This window comes from Phasianus colchicus, chromosome 6 (assembly GCF_987193195.1).
Source record: "Phasianus colchicus chromosome 6, bPhaCol1.hap1.1, whole genome shotgun sequence".
NCBI lineage: Eukaryota > Metazoa > Chordata > Aves > Galliformes > Phasianidae > Phasianus > Phasianus colchicus.
In genome coordinates, this window is record NC_143441.1 from 30,324,780 (window position 1) to 30,345,808 (window position 21,029).

General features: G+C 39.4%; 1 protein-coding gene across 1 annotated transcript in view; it reads right to left on the reverse strand.

Moving 5' to 3' along the window:
• Positions 1 to 21,029, reverse strand: part of LOC116243232 (putative acyl-CoA dehydrogenase 6) — an 80,022-nt gene that overhangs the window by 45,335 nt on the left and 13,658 nt on the right. Inside the window, exon 2 of the mRNA XM_031614372.2 lies at positions 20,298 to 20,418. Coding sequence (XP_031470232.1) covers positions 20,298 to 20,418 — 121 coding nt within the window. The remainder of the gene's footprint in view (positions 1 to 20,297; positions 20,419 to 21,029) is intronic.

Here is a 21,029-nt window from a genome sequence, read left to right on the forward strand (position 1 = left end):
ATCTGCTAATAAGAAATCTTCTAGACTGCTACCTGAGCCTTCTAGATGAGAGAAAAGCCACTTTTAGGGGTGTTGGTGGATGTTCCATAAAGTGTACTTTAAGTCTTCTGATCCCGTAGACAGTCTAACTTAATTGTGGCTGAACGAGCTGTCACAGAGAATGACCATAAGGCTGATCTCTTATCTTTTTTTCTGTTTACACTTGAGATTACTTCTCATTATTCTTGACATAAATGCCTTCACATCTTCTACTACTTTCAATAACACCTCAAGACAGTTTTCTTTTAAAATAATATTAAAAAAGAAAGTCAAAAAACCCAACCACAATGTTTTAAAGAAATTCACAAAAGAATTCACTGAATATTTATTCCTGAACTTTAAAATTATTTAAAATATATTGCAAATAATTCAATTTATAAAGGAATTACAGGAAATAATTCAGCCATAAATTGACTGTCTTTCTATCTGCCTACTAATTGAGAACAAGTTTCTAAATATATATGTGAAAGTGTTTAATAAACACTTTCTCTAAACAAATGTGCAGCGATAATGAAGACAAATTGTCTGTTGTCAGTAACAACCTGACATTCACTTTTCATTATCCACTGTGAAAAGTGACACTGTCCACTGAGAGGAAATTTTAATTTGTGTCTGTATCCACCTACAAAGGAAAATGTTTTTGCTGTTGATTACAGAACAGGAAGACAGACTAGAGAACAAGAGAAATAAAGCCAAGAAACTCTATATGCTAAATGCAAAATTAGTGCATGTAGATTAAAGAATATTAATTTCTTGAATTTGTAGCTATCTAGTTCTTAAGTAGTAATGTTGACCATATAACCGTTTTTATCCTTACTGCCTTTCCTAAACTAAGTTATGAAAACTTGATTTGAAATGACTCATTGCATTGCTATTTCATTGTTATTTTAAAGGCAGAACCTTTACAGTAATTTCTGAGTTTCATGGAAAAAAAGTATTAATTTAAAAATCAGAACAAAAAAAAAAATAGGAAAACAATCATAACAAATTAGATAGTTTCACAACATAAAAAGCACCACAGACAGTTGTACCCCTAAGGACAATAAGTCACAAATGCAGCTGATTCTGAACGCATTTCTTTCACCTTGGAAAAACCACACAGTGTAAAGTTACCACTCTGCACCAGCTCCAAAAATGAATGGTGCTGCATGAAGCCTGCTGATGATGGCACTCCTTCAAACACTTGTCAACATATATGTATTGGTATGGTATTTTTTGTTATTAGTATAGTGGCTTTTGGTCATTCCTCCTATTACCTTCACTCCATGACTGAAGTCATGATTCAGAAGAAGGTAGAAAATACATAATCCAGCAGCCAGAAGATGAAAATAGAAAAACTAAGTCTTGACATAAGACACAAATTTTCAATAGGGAGGCTAAGCAATAGGTAACCACTACAATAATCTTGCTGCATAGTGTGCTTCAGCATGCCAGCCATTCCCCTACATAACTTCCAGTGTGGTACCTTTTAAAGCACATACAGACATATACAACATTTCAACTGCCTTCCATTGTTTTTTTACCCCCTGACACATTGATTTTTTTTTTTTCACAGTAATTATCCAAGTGTATAGCCAAGAAGTTTGTTATTCTTCACCAACTTTTTGCACGCATCTTGGATATGACCCATAGAGATCCAGAGGACAAAGGACAAAATCTGCCTCTCTCATTTATCCACAAGTACCAGATTTGATTATTTGATTTCTGCATGGAACTTTATTATCTACATTCAACCTGAAGTTGGATGACATACTCAAGCCGCTCCCTGCTTGCCATTAAATTTGAATTAAAGAATTAAAGAAATTAAAGAATCCCATAAGCTCTAGAACAGCTTATATTCTCCTGGCATTTAATACAGGTGGCGTGTCTCTAGCAGTAAGTTTTCCAGCTTTTAACGAATATGTGAAAATCTCACAGTTTTGCCTAGAATCACTGAATCATAGAATCAGAGAATGGTTTGAGTTGGAAGGGACCTTTAAGACCATCTAGTTCCAACTCCCTTGCTATAGGCAGGGACACCTCCCTCTAGACCAGGTTGCTCAAAGCCCCATCCAGCCTGGCCCCGAATGTCTCCAGGGAGGGGGCATAAATGATCTGCTGGCAGTTTTTCTTCCCCTGTCATAAGCAGTTCCTCCTTCTCTCATCTATGCCTGACATGCACAGGAATCACCCACGCCTTTAATCACTCCCTACCTCAGCTATGAGGCTCTCTAATTGCTCCTACAAATCAGCTCTTTGATCTTTCTGCATTTCTTCCCTAAACTCATTACAGTTTGCCAGAAACTTTCACACCAAGACATGCCCAAACAAGAGGTGCTATCCCAATTTCATTCAGTGTCAGTAAAATAAACTGTTAATTTTGGACTTGAGTTCTTTTGTAGATGCAAATTCCCTTAAGCACGGGAAAAATGGACTTCCTCTTTTTTAAGCTTTCACTAGCAATCATGGTGATGGCTCTCGCAATATGTGTGGCACAGAGCTGCAGGCAGCAGCCTTGTAGCAAAGAGAAAAATGAAAATAAAGAGGGAATGAAATTCTGCTCTCGCTTGCATAAAAGGACAGTGATAGACTTCTGGCAGCAGAGAGCAGATCGGTGCTGGTTACTGAGCTCAGAAGTCTTCTAATGGCAGAGGCACTCCTGCACCGCAGCGAAGCTTTCCAACAGCCAAACAAAAGCAGCATTCAAAAATATAACTTTTGCAGATCAAAAGATGGTTTATTAAAAAATCTGAAATCAAGCTCACTATTTAAAAAAAAATTAACTCTAGCAAAGTGTAATAAAAAGTCAGTATTTTTTTGTATTTTTTTGTTTGTGCAAAATGAAAGCAACATAAGAAATAAAGCTGACTGAGCTAAATGAAAGAAACCAGACCTAAGTTCCTTTTATTGCCACTAGGCACAGCATGTGCCAGGAAGAGCTCCTGCAAGAAAGATGCCAACAGCCACCCTCGGTCTCCCACGTGTTTCAGGGGACAGTTTTGCTTCCTTCATGGGGAAAGCATTACAGTTTGATGTTGAGAGACAAATGTGGAACAGCTCCAGGTCTGAGGTTAGGAGGACTAACAAACCCTTAGAGCATGCTGCAGCAACATCTCCTGTGCCTGCAGTCTCTACACCAACAAATGACCTCTGATCAATAAAGAAGGCTTCAGACTAACACCACAGGCAGGAACCAGGCAACCCACAGGAAACAAATGAACAAACAAACCCCACAGCATTATTTTGGAAAAAAAAACCACAATTTTGCTTTTCCTTCTGAAAGTGAGAGATCTTTAGCCCCCCCTTCTCATCATCTCCTGAGCACACCAAGAGTCTCCGGAGTATGTTCTTAATTAATGCTGACATTACTTAGAAAACGTTTGCACAGAACTGCAATAACTACAGAGCATGAGTAAGTTTCCTCACTGTAACCAATCCGGCAAGTTCCCAAATTTCACTATGACACACTTATTGCAAATGTACAGTAATTTCCAGCTGCCCAGCAGTGAAAATGCAGACTTTAGGAGTGTGTAACTCTTCACTGAAGTTTCACAAGCTGATAAACTTCTTGCAGACACTTATCCAACCAGCAGTACCTTCACAGCCAAGGAAAAGGCACCCCAACCTTGTCACAAATAGGCCTTCCCCACTGGCCACTCACACCTGCAAACCTGACTGGGAAAGAGCCTCAGGAAAAAGATTTGATGCTCAACAGGCAATGCAATTGCCTTCCTATTTAAAATTCACATTAAAATAAACAAAAATGTCCAATAGTACTTAGTTAAAGCCTGGACAATATATGTACGTGGGTCTTAAGACAATATTTTTATCATAGAATATCCCGACCTGGAAGAGACCCACAAGGTCTCTGATTCCAACTCCTGGCTCCACACAGAACCACCCAAACATGTTATTCATATTACCCACCTCTATGCCTCTCTCGCTCATGTTACAAACACTGTCACAGAACAGCAGCACTGAAGACTCCCTTGATGCTTCTGGCAGGACACTGCTCTGCCACTCATCTTTCCCTGCTCTGCAGATGACAACGAGGGGATCCAAAGAAAGTGGGAGCTGTGCCTGACCTCACCCCCACACCTCAGCTCCAGCCCCAACCTGCACCACATCCTGCGTCTCTACAAAGAGCGGCTTCCCACCATCAGCCATCTGCAGTGCTGGGTAATTAGCAGGCTGTGCATTAGTCCAATTAGTTTCAAATTAAGTCTTTTAAAAACTCACAGAGAATTACAGCAACGAAGCCATGCTAATTAAATACTGAAGCAACAAGTGGAAATAAGTATCAGGGGAGGGTTCTCTGTGCCCCGCTCCCATTGCTCAAAAGATTTAATGGCATTTACTGGAACGCATTAATTGGTTCTGTGGGCTCCTCCTTTACCCTTAACTTTTCTTTAACATGTCTGGGCTGTGTAAAATATGTATAAATATATGAATAATGTATAAGGCACTGCTACTGAAAATATCTTCATAAAGATTTCCTAAATCTTTTCTAAAGCTAAACCCTTTCTAAAATGTCGGAAAAGCTTCACTGCTGTGTAACTAATACAGAAGATTCAGCAATAATAGCATACGATCTGAAAGCAATATTGAAACACTGTGTGAACAATGTGAGCAATATATAGAAAAAAAGCACTCCTCAAAAATACCACAATTATTCTTCACCCAATAACCAATATATGCAGTATTACAGTAGTCCACAAATGTAAAGTGAGAAGTATGTTTCATGAAAAATGAATCAGATGGGTAACTTGACACTGATCACTGAAACAGGATAAAACTGCCACTGAAATCGGAAAAGGGGGTGAAAATCTTTTCTGTAAATATTTATGGCATCAATGATGAGCAATCATTGTTGAATTCTGCATTCCAAATCTAAAAGAATTAGACTGTGGTATCTCTTGCCATCATACCAAGGGAAATCCTGTCCAAAAGGCAGCTATATGAGACATGTTTCCTGCCTGTCAGTCCAGAGCTCGTTAAAGTCAACAAGGATGCTGCCATTAAATCCCTGGGAGCAGGATTCACCCTATCCTGTCCTTTCCTGCTCTGCTCAGCACCAGCATTATTGTCTTGGGAGACAGGGCAGACCTCCAGCATCTAAACACATGGGGTCCAACTTATCTTACTGCCTGGCTTAAGGCAGCATGGAGTAGGTAAAGGCTTGGTAGGAACCTGCAAGCAAAGATGTGCTAAGGAAGACACCAGAGATGAAGCACAATGTTTATCACAGCGCTTCCTTTATGGAACTACAAGGGCAATTTTCAAAAAAAATGAAACTGCAAATACACGTGCCTAACCTCTCTCAAAAAATATTAAAATATGTAAGTATATGTATTACATAGAACGTTCAACAGGAAAAGCACAATAGCCAGCACCTAGGCCTCTGCAAGTTTATCTTGCCCGAGGTTACTTACATAAAGGTGATATTTGCCCATAAGCAGATAGGAAGGCTCAGGTGAGCAGCTGGGAAGCCCTCTGCTGTTATCTGAGAGACTCAGCCTGCAGTCTGAGGGTTTAAAGCACTGCCGCAAGTACAAGCTACAATGCTGACACATCTTCTTCAAAACAAGATTAACAATAACCACTGGAGGCTGCGTCCCCTGAGGAGCAAGCTGTGACACGTCTCACCCAGCCCAACCCAGCACTTTCATTTGGCTTTTACAACCCATGTCGAACACGGATGTTTTCATCAAGTCCTGCACTGCAGAGTGACTTCATATCATTGAGCTGTTTTTTGCCCTAAATGATCTGATTGGTTGCGATTCGTTACTTATGAGTGCAATTGCATCCGATCATTAAAGATGCATTTGTGGCATCCTTCAGATTCCCCAGGGCCAGATGAAATAAGGACGGCGCTGCCAAGTGATTTCACAGCCTGATGCCTGAGCAGTAAGAACATCTGTAATGTGTTTTGAAAGCATGCCCCCTCTCTCCAAAATTAACCACTCTCCCAACAAAAAAAACTTGACTGAAAAACACCACAGACAAAGGCAGGGAGGGAGAGAGAAAGCTGGGCAGGGTGTGGGCAGATGCTGGATGTGAGCTCTTCTCCACACCCATTTTCTGTGGCATCTTATGTTTGCCACTGCTGTCCCAAGATGCTCTAAACTGATTTCTATTAAGCACTTCTTTATAATTATTCACCAAAACTCAGATTTTGATTTCTTTCCCTCAAAAAACATTAGTGGGCTTCAATAACTAACTTTAAGGATATTTCCTTGTCAGAAATTGAACAGCAAAGATTTGTGGTTAATTTTGAGAGCTGGCAGATTAAACTTATTATTAAATTAAAAGCTGCTTCACAATGTCAAAAAGAATGTTCTATATAAGAATCTGCCTTCTGACGGTAATTTTGTATAATTAATGCCAGTTTTTCATGTAATCTTTTGTGTTCTGAAGTTTATTCTGTACTCCCACGTGGAAAATGAGATCATTCAGTATGTGGAGACATTTACAGAGCACAGCTCACTACGATCCACTGAATCCATAAAATACTGAAAGGAGAGGAAAATTATTTTATATACAAGCTCGTTGTCCCCTTTCAACACTATTAGCATTTTCACTCAAAAGACAGCAGATGCAATGACCGTATATAGACCACCATCTTCCACATGTACTGCTTCACCTACAGAACAGGACACTGCAAGTTTCCACCTCTGGTTTTCTCCATCTCACTTTGTAGATGCTCATAGTGTAGCAGGCAAGGGGCAGTGGTCAGTGCAGAACTATCAGCCATGTCAACACACAAGTAGTGCATGGAATAGATCTAGGTGATGTTCACTGCAGTGGTAAAAATTTCCAAGTTTAATAATCACCTCATTTGAGTTTGGAATCTTAGACTGTTTTCAAGTTGCTTGCTTTACCAATTAAAACCTGTTAAAGCTTTAGCAAGACCAGAGCCAGAAGATTCTGGAATTCTGTACATTTACATATATTACATAAAAGACACCTGCTTGAAACTTGGAGAAAGTCTAGTGCAAGCCATTCCACTCTATCCCATCCCCTCCCAAAACAGAAAATGGGAAGATTTCTTGCTCCTTTCCCTAATTCAGAGGGCAGCACCATACAAACCATACAAGGGCCCAAATTATCATTTATCACAGACAGACACAACCCTGAAATCCCCAGTATCGCACAGGGGTTACACAGAACAGTGACCCCATGGGTTGGGGCAGCTCTGCACATGAGTGTGCATGGGCATGTCCAGTGGGCACCTCCAAAAATGGAGTGTTTCTTCAGTTTCACAAGAAGCCCCCAGAAGAAATCAAAACACCTTTCAAACATTTTGCAATTGCAAAGTTTTCAAAGACCAGTACATACATGTCTCAGACAATATTCTAGGAAAGAAGAAACTGGATCCTCAGCAGTAAAGAATAAATCAGAGAAAAAATGCAAGGAGTATTTGGAGTATAGTTTCAAAGTAAGTTTGCTGGATGGAACAGAACATTTCCTTTTGAAATGACTTTTCCTTTAAGCACTTTCCTCCTGGTATTTGTTTCATCCTGCATTCTTCTGGCTCCACATCCTGCCATGGAACTATGGGACTTGATGATAATCCAACCACAACTTGGGCAGAGACAGAGGACAGGATTCACAAAATCGTGTTTGGAAGATAAGAAGGGAGCGCAGATAACCACTTTTGCTTTGGAGTGTTATCAGGCTTATCCTGATATCTCCTCAGTGCGATGACTGGGGAGGCCAGAAGAAACCTGCCCAAATGCAATACATGCATCCTGGTTTATTTTACAGGTCCACGAGCCCACAAGTTTTACAAGCACAAACCAAGACGTACAGTTTACACAACCACACAATGCAGTCTTCAGTGCTCAGAGGATGTATAGGGTTCAACTTAAACCCAGCACAGAACACGGAAAGATGCCAACACCTACTGCCCCCTCCAAACACAGCACCGCTGCCAACCTCAGCAGCTTTACTCAGCTTTTCAGTAACAGAGCTTGGCACGTGCAGAATACAGGAGTGTTGTTTCAAGGAGGTCAGCATACAGATGGCATGGAGAAGAAAAGCCAAAGAAAGCTTTCAGCTGCTAGAAATGATTGCATTTTCTTCAGTTCCTTTTTGTTCTTCAAAACAATCCCAAGCACAGCAGCACTGGCCAGGCAGTTAGGCTGTCCCCCTCCATGGTGCCAGAGAACTGGGCTAAACACAAAATAAAAAGCAGCCAGAGGGTGACTTTATTTGTTTTTAATCATGCGCCAAGTATGACACCAGCGCGGTGTCAGGAAGCATCTGGACATATTGGAAAGAATGTCCCGATTTGCCGCGAGTTAATGGCTTTTTTCTGTTTGCCACAGAAGAGCAAACTGAACTGCTTGTTCAGCTGCATTCCTTTAAAAGAAAAGGGGCAGAGAAGTTCAGCATTCTACCTAAAACAAACAAACAAGCAAAACAACCCCAAAAATCTGTTGTAAACATGGGCTTCCATGGTAGCTGGGCTTAGCCTGAACTGCTCAGCTACAAGAGACTAGGGAAAGCAAATCCCTATTAGAATGCTGAAGGAGTGAGATATTGTATTTATCTTCCAGAGTAAAACTCCTGAAAAGGTTACAGAGCAAGAACAAACAAAAGAAAAAAAGAAAAAAAGTAAAAAAAGCACAGTGAGTTACTAGCTTGAGGAAAAAAATATGCAATTTAATTCTTAATAAGCTTTCCCAATGAAGCGAAGTCCACCTGTCTGAACTTTTCTGAAATGGCACTGAGCTTTGCAGAGTAAATTCATAACAAGTAAATGACAAAAAACAAACTTCAATTTCCTCAGCTTTCAGGACCTTAAGATTTTCAGTAATACTAAGAGTCCCTGATATTAAAAGAACCCAGAACTTCGTCAGTTTTTCATCATACATAAATATATACATACATTACACTCACTCCTCCCAAAGGAAGTCAAAAGTGGCAAACTGCAGTTGTTGGAGAGGTCACACATGAACCAAACTGAGTTCCCTTAAGAGAGAAAAACAGCAAAAAAGAGAGAAGAGGCTCAGTGGAAAATCACAAACAGAGGTGGCTGAAAACAACTGTTAGGATTTAAAAAACAAATATGGGTAGCAATGATCTGTAAAATTATAATCACAGTAATTCCAATATGCGAAGGAGGAGAAAAGTGCAAAAATAATGTGTTTCATCTCTTGTATTGGGGAGCACAGAGCAGGATTTCTGGGTTATGTGTGCAGGGCAGGGCAGTTTATTACAGTCTTGCTCCTGCCTTGTGATGTTTCAGGTATTTTGCAGCTGATTTTGTTGGTAGAGACCTTGGGTGATTTGAAATACAATTGCTCACCCTAAAGTTGACCTGGATGGTCCCGCCATCTATAAATGTATGCGACAGCTTCTGGATTCCTATTTTGCTTCCTTTGCTTCCTAGGATTTTTTGGCATGACTTTCATGGGTTATGCATAACATAGAAAGAAAAAATAATTTTTTTTGTTGCGCTGTTACTCACTGAACTTCCACTCCACCAGGAGACCCCATTAGTGAATAATAATAAAGGGAGAATGAGAATTAAGCATTCTAAAAGCATTCTTTACATTGTTGGAAAAAAACAAAAAACAAACAAACAAAAAAACAAACAAAATAAAAAACACCACAAAAAAATAGAAGATTAAGGCACCTAAAGGGGTTCTTGAGTGAATAGATGGACTATGATTTTTTTTTTTAGAGGTTTTAATTCAGCTTTCCTTTTCTGTTTTTTTAAACCAATAAACACTTGTTACTGTTGTTTTCTGCTCTACAAACAGGATGAAGTTGTATGGCCTTCAGATGACTGCGGTTTTGTAATGGCAACACAAAACCAAATGCCTCTGGAAAAAAAAAAAAAAGTGTTAAATCTTCACACACTCTTGTGGCGCCTTCCTTTTGTTTCCTTCTAACACCCATTATCCCACGCTTACTCCCAACTTCTGCCCCAATGAATTTCGGATGTGTATCCTCCCAAAGTCTCTACCAACAAAGTCAGCTGCAAAATAACTGAACCACAAGGCAGGAGCAAGACTGCAATAAACCATCCTGCCCGGCACACCTAACCCAGAAGTCCTGCTCTATGCTCCTTTCACCCCTAAAGATTTACATTGTTTAGCACAGCCTTGAGGTTATGTTATTTTCCCACCTTTGGTTTTCATATTACATTGTACACCAGCCCCCTGTGCAAGTTGCACTTGATCCATTTTGCCCTGAAAGTTAACTGTGTGCACTTTCCTTTTAGGTTGTTCTTTTAAAGCAAGCATGAGACCAGATAAACATCACCTATCATTAAGCTTCTGCTTTAACGTAAACATCTTATCTAAGTAGGACTTAAAACAACAACACAAAAGTTTAAAATGGCATGTTTCCTTATATTCATTTTTTTATGTCATGCGCATCAAAAAAGAAAAAATCAACAACAAATTAAATCATTTCCTCTTGCTATTATGCAAAATTCAGAGAAGAATAGCTATCAGTCCCTCATATCTTATCACTGTCCTCTTTATATGGGTTTGCAGCTTGCAGGAAACATTTGTTTTTGTTTTCCTTGGAGGTTATAGATTATATTATGAAAAAAAAAAACAGCTAAAGTGTGAGCTCCTCACATCAAGTAGTTTGCAGCCAAGACCTTTGGAACCAAAGCAATAAGAGTGAACAATGCACACACTTAGAAGAGCTAAAGGTTATCTCGTGTTGCATGATCAAAAGTTTGAGGGGTACCTAGCAGGCCGAGGAGCCCCAGGTTTTCTAGTCAACCCTGTAATCTGCCCAGACAGTGTTGCCTATGTGAGAATCCACACATTTCTCTTATAATTTCTCAAAAAGACTGTATACATGTGCATTCTACATTTAATTGTTTTAGTAAAGCATGCTCAAATCATGTCTCCTTAAAGTATAACGTTTAAGTGTTTATTCAGTTCAAGCCATCTATCTGGCAGACCATTTTAAGTTTCTAGGAAATGGATGACAAACCTAATTGTTAATTACTCTGAAACATGAATAATCCTTTCTTTCATGTGGAAATAAACTAGAATAATAATTTCTCATTTAGCAGTGAACAGAAGATGCCAGATTAAATAAACTTATGTCAGGCAAGATCCCTGACCACGGGCTGGGAGAAAAAGCAGGTCAGCCAGACATATGACTTCTGTCTCATGTGGAATACAGCAGGTCACAGCTCAGCCTGGGACACAGCCAGCCTGGGGAAAGGCCAGCCCCTCAGTCCATGGGAAATGTTACTGAGCTGAGTTCTGGTGCTCATAACAAATTTCAGCACGGTGCTGGGCGATGGGATGTCGTTTCTTGTAAGGGCAGCACAGGAGAAGAGGAAACAGTGCTCCTCTGCTGTGCATATGCACTGCTCTCACATGCTATAGGCAGGCAGTATGGACAGCAATCACATAGGCATGCTTCTAAACATAGCTCACTCTTCATTCAGTAGAGGCATAACATGGCACAATTCCTCTGGAGAGAATAGAAGATGGCCAAGCTGACTAAATGGATATTTCCTTCTCTAAAGTTTTACAGAGAGTTTAAAACAACAAAAATAATTAAAAAATCCTTCTCTATCTATAAAAATCCATGTATAAAATGAAATATAACTTTACTGCAGTATGTCATATAAATTTATAACATAGATACATACAGTCAGGCTTATCACTACAAAGTACTATTGAGTACAGAATATTACTTTTCCATATTGGGTACGTATTACAGCTGGACAGAGCATTTGCACATGCCTGAGACTCTTGTTGCTTACCCACCCCAATCAGGAATTCGCAGAACTGCAAGGCACACAGCTGATAATGCTACACAAGTTATGATGGCACAAAATCCCTGCTTGCCTCCCCAGAAATGAACTGAACCATTGTCTTGCAGCGGTCAGACTGCTCAAAAGAGCTACTTGTGAAGTTTTAAAGAATCACTCATTACTATCTCCAGTGTATCCTGGCTTTAAAAAAAAAAAATAAAAATCATACGATTTTAAAATTTGATTAATTAACAGAGAAACTGAAGGAGAATGGATCGATTCTTTGGACAGACCACACATCTAAAAATCAGTACAGTATTTAGTCTAAACCTGTAAAAGATTTTCAATGTGGTTGCACCACTACATCAGAGCGCATGTTACAATATGTCTCGTGCCTTTTAATAGATTTTAAAAACATTTCAGAAGAAGAAAACTTTTTTTTTTTTTTTTCCTACTTCATTTGCTAGAGGGTATCACAAAGTCTCTGGTGTGCCTATCAGTATTACATGAGGGTAAGCAATGAAATCACAGTAACCTAAAAGCAGAACAAGCGTAAGACCTACGTCACGTACCATCACAGAAGATGTGTTAGCTTCCAGGTTTATTGTGAAATGGTGATATCTATGTCTCACAACACAGCATGATTAAAAATACTGCAATCTCAGTTCTCTGCATCATTACTTCAAAATTCACTTGTTGCATTCCATCAAATTAGAAAGCTGCAAGTGTATAAATCTACATATTAAGCACAAAGGAACTTCACTCTTCGTATCAACATTATTATTATTATTATTTTTTTTTTTTTTTTTTTTTTTTTTTTACCATGTAGCAAATGTTATGAAGTGTTGCGTGCATACTTCTCCTGTACTCAGGTTGTCAGACACACATAAATTCACAAGGACTGGGCCGGTGCCTCAGACTGTCCTCTCTGGGATAATTCCAGAACAGACTACCACTTTCTCCACAAGTCCAGTTTAGAGCAGGGGAAGTGCTAGCATTGTCTGGCAAAGATAAGGACAAAATTCACAAAGGTGGCTGCAATGTTAGCTACCTGTCAGCAGAGGAGAAAGATACTGCCAAGATCTATTTTTCACTTCTATGAAAAGACACTTCACTTGTATGGGGAACTCTGATCTCCCTTATCAGCACTGGGATGACTAAGGGCTTATGCAATATTACCATGTATTAGATTATTAATGATACCTAATAATGACATAATAATGATTTTGCATTTAATTGGGTCAGTAGCAATTAGAAAAAATAGATCATCATAGGAGAACATAAACTAATATTTTTTTTCTTCTTTTTTTTTTTTTTCCCCTCTCTCATTTCCTCTTATACAGCTACATGTGTTCTCGTTTATGCAGGACACCAGTTTCTTGTGTTGCTCAAGTACTGGGCATAGAAGCACTAACCTAGGAACAACACACTCTCCGCAGGCTACCTATCATTCAATGTGTGTGATCTCATTATTGACCTATAGGATCTGCAAGTGTTGACAATTTAATAGCCCCTCAACAATTTCTGTGTCAACCTCAGAATGCCTGTTTCACAATATTTTTCTCTGTTCCAGTCCCAGGAATGGAATCAACCTTCAGTCCCAGCATAACGCAAATGCAAGTAGATAGAAGCAAATGAAAGCTATACTTCACAAAGATTATTTTCCCACACTCAGTGTACTGACACATCTAAATGCATTAAGTGCATATTTATACTTTTCAGAAAGCATTCTCATTATGCCATCTAGGTATATGACAGGTGTCAAGAATCTAGAGTCACATTTCTGAAACTGTGACAGTTTCAGTTAACAGTTAACTGTAAGCTAAAGAGACTTTTAATACCAAGGGTTTTTTAATACAAAACATTCGTTGGCCCAAGCTTTGTCAAGTGACAGTCTTGCTATTTGATCCAGAGAAGCACACAGATAAATTCAATTATTTTAACTGAATCTCCCAAAAAGAATATCTTAGTTGATATTGTCTTGATCCCTATACTGAAGGTGTTGTAATATTTCTTATTTCTTTAATTTATTCAGCTCCTCTCTCTGATGCACATTCTTTTTCTATTCATAATCACAAAATTAAGAACATGAGATTTTAGCAGATATACCTCTTCAAAAACGCTCAAACTCAGCATTTCTCTATGAAACTAAAAGAAATTCTAACCATAGTTATATAGATAGATCTTTAAAAGTAAGGGAACAGGATGAAAATGAAAAAATGAGCACCTCACATACCGATAAAATATTAAAAGCTACAAAATTTAATAGAATTGTTCAACCACAGCTTTTGAAACAGGTACATCTCCAAATAAATGGTCACAAGATACACCAGGAATCCTGATTCCACTGTTTTTTTTTTCATGATGTTACAGTGAGAAATACCACCCAGTTTTTGATTCAGTTCAGTGCCAATTAGTCCAATTGGTTCTGTCCCACAGGTTCTGTTGGGCTAATGACTCAGTATCTAGACCTCAGAGCAGCATGCAGGCCCTCTTCACTGAAATACAAAAAACACTGTTGCTGCAATTTTAGCTTCAGGGAACAGACAAAACTCTAGCTAGAGAGGATTCAGGATCCCCTGCAGGACAAGGGGAAACGGTTGCAGAACAAGGGGAAATGGTTTTAAGTTAAGAGAGGGGGAGATTTAGGTTGGACTTCAGGGGGAAATTCTTTACAGAGAGAGTGGTGAGGTGCTGGAACAGGCTGCCCAGAGAGTTGTGGATGCCCCGTCCCTGGAGGTGTTCAAGGCCAGATGAGCAGCCTGGTCTAGCATTAAATGAGGAGGTTGGTGGCCCTGCATGTGGCTGGGGGGTTGGAGATTCATGATCCTGAGGTCCCTTCCAACCCTGGCCATTCTGTGATTCTGTGATTCCTCTCTTCAGAAGCTTGAAGCATCAGCACAGAAAAAAAGGCAGAACCCGTTAGGCAGTAGATAAGACCACAGCTCTGCTTCTGGAAATCAATTATGTCACCCTGGTGCTCCATCTCAGTGTGGCCTTCAAACAGTGTCACAGACCTTCAACAACTGCCTACAGACACCTGACTGGAGGGGACCATACCATGGGCACAGTTGCTGCCAGCTGTCCCTCAGATACAGGCGAGGCAAGGTGCTGTGAGCTGGATTCCAGACACCACATGGGTGTCTTGCTTGAGAGATGCAGAAAAGAATTTGGCACAGCAGGTATGCCATGGAGCACCAAGAGCTCACATACTTAACTGTAGACACCTCTAACTTCTTTCAGGAATTAGGTGGTTGTTGGTTTTTTTTTATTTTTCTCCCCAGTACCCTCTGGTATGAGGCTACAGGTATCAGCTTTCATAAATTCCTAGCCTGCCCCAGACTATGCATACCTGAAATGGACAAATTACTGTCTGGTCCTCCATTACAAGCCCCAGGTGTGAGGATTTGCTTCATCTCAAATACAAAAGCGGAATCCCAGGAACTAATCTGATCCTTCTATCAACAACAAGTTTAAAGGAAGATTATCTCTTCCACAAAGACTCGTTGTCCTTCAGTAAGTCTGTTCTCTGCTGCTCGATAGCAAAACAAGCTATTCCTAGAGGTTCCACAGCAGTTCCTAACCAGACACAAAGAATGAAGCACCCATGCTTGCCAATCATGTGGAGCATCAAAAAAAAAAACAAAAAAAACCCAAAACTCAAGCATCCATTTCCCTGTCTGACCAGGAACAGAAATTTCATCCTGCACTTTCCCATTTCACAAGAGAGAGAAGAATCACCCACATAGAACTTCTAAGTATACACATAATCATGTTTTCCTTGACATTAAGGTCAGACAATCACCTAAAATTTCTTAACTTATTTGACTGAGATGTCCACACCACTGCCATCCATCACTAATTTTGTCAGCAATTCAATTCAAATAAAGCAATGACTAGTTGGGGCTTATTGTTCTTCAAAGGCTATTTCAAGGCTATCTCTTGATTGTAAAAAAACTGCACCTCCTAACTGCTGATTTATTGGTTCACTGGTACCCTTAATACACAGCACAATGCCCTCCTCCCAGCCAAGCACGGCTGGCTATGCTTAATGCTGTATGTCCACTCCTGACACACAAAATGTTGGGAGGCAAACAAATTCTCTATTGGCAACTATACCCCTCTTCGTTTCAATCCATAGACACACCTTAAGAAGTCTGTTAGTTAGTCACTGTAAAACCATACAATTCCACTTCATCCATACTATGGAACAAATCCCTCTGTAGTGACAGAATTCACTGCTTCTCCGAGGTCCTTTTGTTAATCCCAAACAATAAAGCTTAGTATTACAGAAAGGAAAGAAAGAGACAGCCCCCCACGCACATTTTAAAAGTGACTTCCCAGTACCAAACCCTCACAAGGTTTCCTCTTACAAGAGAAACATAACCTGTGAAGAAAACAACAGAATTAACTTCAAAGGATGGTGCAGGTTTGTATTCTCACATTCAATACAGAGGCACATACAAAAAGCAGGCTTTTCCAACTGCACTGCAATCCATCATTTGAAGCTTGTTTTGTTGCATCAGATGCTCATCTGTCTCAGGTGACAAGAACACACTGCTTATTACTTTATCCAGTCCGAAATCTGGCATACATCCCAGAGCTATGGGAAGGAGATAATGTAAATCTAGCTTTTGCCATGTATGGGAAGCCTTACAACACATTCTCTTGATTCTCCTCATATGTTTAGGAATGTATCTCTGCAAGAGCACTGCAAATTGTTTGACAGGATTAAATTAAAGCTACTGTTTGGACATATCATTATAATCATTTGTCCATGTAAAGTATTCTGTTCAAAATTCCTAGAGGACTGCCAGTGAAACTGCTAGAGAACTGCTAGAGAAATAACCAGCACAGGCAATGTTATTGCTCATGTCTCACAGCACTGCTGTATGCACACACACAACAGAAGACACTGCCCTCCTGCAAGCCTCTTTCCCTGCCCTGTGCTTTACCAGAGCCTTTACAGTAGGATTCCTGTACTTCATCATATGATAAAAACAATCTTCAGTCATCTGCATCAGCATGCAGAACTTTGCAGGCATCTAACAGCACATTTGGGGCCTGCGTCTTTGGCAACACATCCTAAAATTTACTAACAGCCAAGGCTTTGATTCACAAACCATAAGATTACAAAGGACCACATGGATGTTTTCAGCTTTTACTCCAATATCTCATCTAATCTGCACATAAAATGCTCCAAAAAAATATGTCTTGCCCACTTCCCTTATGGAATCTCCAATGGCCAATTATCAAGGCTGTTTAAAATATTTTTGCTGCCTACCCTAATATTTTATGTCTTTAGTTTTGGAACTGTCAATACCTCAAAAGCCCAGAAACTTTATAATTTGAGGAGAAACACACAGTAAACATAAATGAAGTGTAATAAGTATTTGGAGATGCTATCTTTTTTCCCCTCAAACTAAATACTTCAGGCTGAATGGAGTGATTCTGTAAAACACATATTGCACATAGCAAAATGATACTTTTTATTCACAATTAACATTTACTTCTTCACCATTTATTTTACCAGTAGAAAGAATTTCCTAATAAAAGAGAATAACACACACTCTTCTCCCCTCTCCCCCCCCCAAGGAATAGCAGAGCAGAAAAATGATTTAAAGAAAAACATCATTCTCTGGCAGAGGACTGACCGGAGTAGGTTAAATGCACTGATCATCCTCAGCATTCTCCAATTATACATGTGTATGGCTTGGCCTTGCCCAGTGTTTACATAACCCCTGCAACTAACATCTTGAACTATTGTACTGCAGCAAATATCACTACAAACATAAACAACTGCAAAAAAGCATCCAGGAAAAATATTGACAAGTTTGTAGCCCACAACTGCAGATGGTGGGAATTGGTGGAACCTTTGCAATGCAAACAGCGCCCCAAATCAGTTCATCACACAGAGAAAGTTTCCAGTGATAAGGGACGTATTTAGGGCATGTTCCCTTAAAGGCCTGTCTCCCATCTAGCAGCTCATTGTTCACAAATGGAACAGTGTTTACACAGGAAGAAGTCCAGTTTCAGCAAACGGGAAGTCCAGCAGATGTTTCCTTCTATCAAAGCAAAACAAGTTTAAAACAAGTTTGCAAATTGCTTTTGTCCAATTAGAAAGCTTCAAAATTAATTCTACTGAGGGGAAAAAAAAATACTCAACAGAATGACCTTGGAAAATAAAATCAGAAAAACTTTTCACAGTTTTCACAGAAAACTTATTTCAAAACTGCAGCAGCTAGAATGAATTCTCTTGAAAAAAAAAAATTGGTCTTCTTTACAAATGCTTTATGATCCAGGTTTGGAGGAATAAAAGGAAAATTGTAATTTTCGTCTGTGCTGGAAAGTAGGGCAGATTGCTACTCACATGGCTCCACGTCTCCTCAAACCAATTAACCTCTCCTCTCCAGACCTCTTCCAACATCCCCTAGATTTCTGGCTGCTCTTGGCTTCCTCATTTTTCTTCAGATCTTCAAGTACCTCTTCCTCGGTACACAGCAATTAAATAATAGAAGTGGCTGAGCAGAGTATAAAAGGTATAGCTCTTAACTTTTTCTTCACTTTTTTTTCCTTTTTTTTTTTTTTTTTTTTTTTTTTAATTACTGGTACCAGTACACACTGGTTACACAGCAAGCATAAGCACTCTGAAAAAAAAGGATGAAGAATTTCATGCTTTGCCAAAGTAAGTTCGTTGAGAGGGTGATGTTACCCATCTGACTGTTTCACTGATCATCCCATTCAATACTTTCAGAATGTGCCTGATGTTATTGTATCATTACAATGGTAAAGAAAAGCTGGGTCTGGACTCCTATTGCTCAGCTGAATCTTGCAGGAGCTGTTTCTTTTTCTGTAGCTAACAACATCTTGCTCTAGAAGATCAGATGAGAGCGACAAAGTAGTGCTGAGGAATTTTTCCAGTTTTTTAAAGCTTTTGTAAAATGCAACTGCAGAGCTTCAACAAATTAGACTAACAGCTAGATAGATACAAGTGTCAAAGCCAAGGATAAAATACTCTTAACTACAAGTATAACAAGTGCAGTCAGTGTGTGCAGCCTTCTGTACCCATCTTTGCCTCTGCAAGCCCATTCTTCACTAGATTTCATTCATCTCTTTTTCTAACTACTTTGTGAATATTATACAAAGATCCCACCTCCACAATATTCATGCACGGCATGCTTGGCACTGAGGTTCCTTACCCCAGTGGAGGCCTCTGCACATCCCAAAATGTATACAACAAAGTCAGAGCTATAATATGGAAGCAGTGAAAGACACCATTACTACAGTCAACATGAACATCAGCAGTCTGAAGTAGGCCCCGCCGTGGCATACTTCAGATCTGCCTATCAAACAGTTATGGCAGAAGGTGGAGGTGTTTTTTTTCTCCTTCCTCCAATAATCCTTTTTGTCCTTTAAGCAAATCTTAAGTGTAATCTCAATCCGTCAGCAGTTCTGTAAAGAAATACCAGCTCAGACCTAATTGGATTTGTCAGAAAATGACAGCTAACCAGTTCTGCAAGCCCTAGCAGCTGAACAGCTAGAGGAAAATCTTCCAAGTTGGAATGTAGAAAAATACGAAAGTTCATTTCAAGAAGAAAATTTTCCTCTGAAAATAACTGGTAAAAAGATATAGTTCAAACCCTGTCCCTTAGCAACATAATGATGTGGTGTGGCATAGCTCAGGTTGTGTGAGCTGCTCTATATAGATTATTATTTACAGTTAACTGTTCAAACATTGTCACTTCAGGTTGCTTTGAATTTGATAAGATTGCTCAATGTTTGCCTATGCAAACTTGCTTTTCTCTTACACTTTTAAACCACAAATAAGAAAATAGGAGAAAAAAAATGGAATACGTAACAGCAGTACTTAAAAAGAAGTATCTATTACATTGAATGTAAATGAAAAAAACTTGGAACATGCATTTTAGCTGAAGAGTTGAAATACCTCCTACACCTCTGGGCTTCTAGATGTTTTCTCACAAATACAAGAAAACAAACATGAACCTTGATTTGTTCTGCACATGCTTCTGGCTGGAATAGTGCATTTCAAGGACAGTCTAGAATACAGTGGCCCAAAGCCCACACAGGCATCCTCTCCAAATGATGAGACACAATGCATTACAGTGCTGCAGAGGTTACAGGTTAAATACATATAATAGGCCAAATCATACAGTGCTTTCAATGCATTTAAACTGTGATTTCCTTAATGGTGCCCAGATCCAGAAGAAAGAAAAGTCACTAGATGGCCTGTACATTGAGAATTGAAGTGACATTTATTTCACTGGCTTTAAAATGACAATCACTAATTTTTTTAACATTTATATTTAGGAGAATATCAGCTTGATCACTGACAACACCAATTGAAACACCATCATCTTCAGTATCTGCACCGTTGATAGGCAGCATGCCTATGACTCGTGAATAAAAGTTATCTTCACACTAAATTCAGATCCAGGTTTTGATCTGCGGCAAAAGCTATCTGAAATTGTATGGTTCACTGTCCGCATCAATAATCAGGAGCTGCACACTCTCCTACCTGTTGGCTTATCCACACCAAGGAATCCAGCTTGGCCCAGGGTTTTAAACACTTTATGTGCTGGGAACTGTCCTTCTTCTTCCCATTTGTCCACAAAGGGATTAATCTCCTTGTCGATGATCTAGATTTGAAAAATAAATTTAAAGTTATTAACAGAGACATTCTTACTGATACAATATTGACTATTTTTGTCTAAATAATTAAAAAAGGAAAAGAAAAACACAGGGAAAATTTTGAAAGCACCCACTCACAACTACTACAATAGCTGCAATGGGATAAATATAAATAATTCTTTTAGCAATTGCAACTAATGCAACAGCGATTCATTAGGACTGCTTTAAGCCCAGGAGAATGCCAATTCCCCATCATCATTTATTATCTCTTTGAGTACTATTTCTAGAAAGCAACAGGAAGAGAAATCTGGATTGTCCTAAGAGGGACACAGCCAAGGATGGCTGGTGGCCTGTTCATAATGACCACATACAGCACACAAGACAAGCAAGTACAAGGGGCTTCAGTTTCCCTTCTCTTTCTCTGAAATGCTCATCCTACAAAGCCTCAGATTCTCACGGCCATAAAAAGGGGGCAGATGGGCAATCTGCAGTTCTGCAGCTGAGTTCTGAGGAACAGCTCAACAGAGCCGGCACCATGCCTCAGTCCCCCGCACTGTGGTGTTGCTCCCTATGCCCACTGACGTTTCATGAGGCAGATGGTTTCAAATAACTTTCAAAA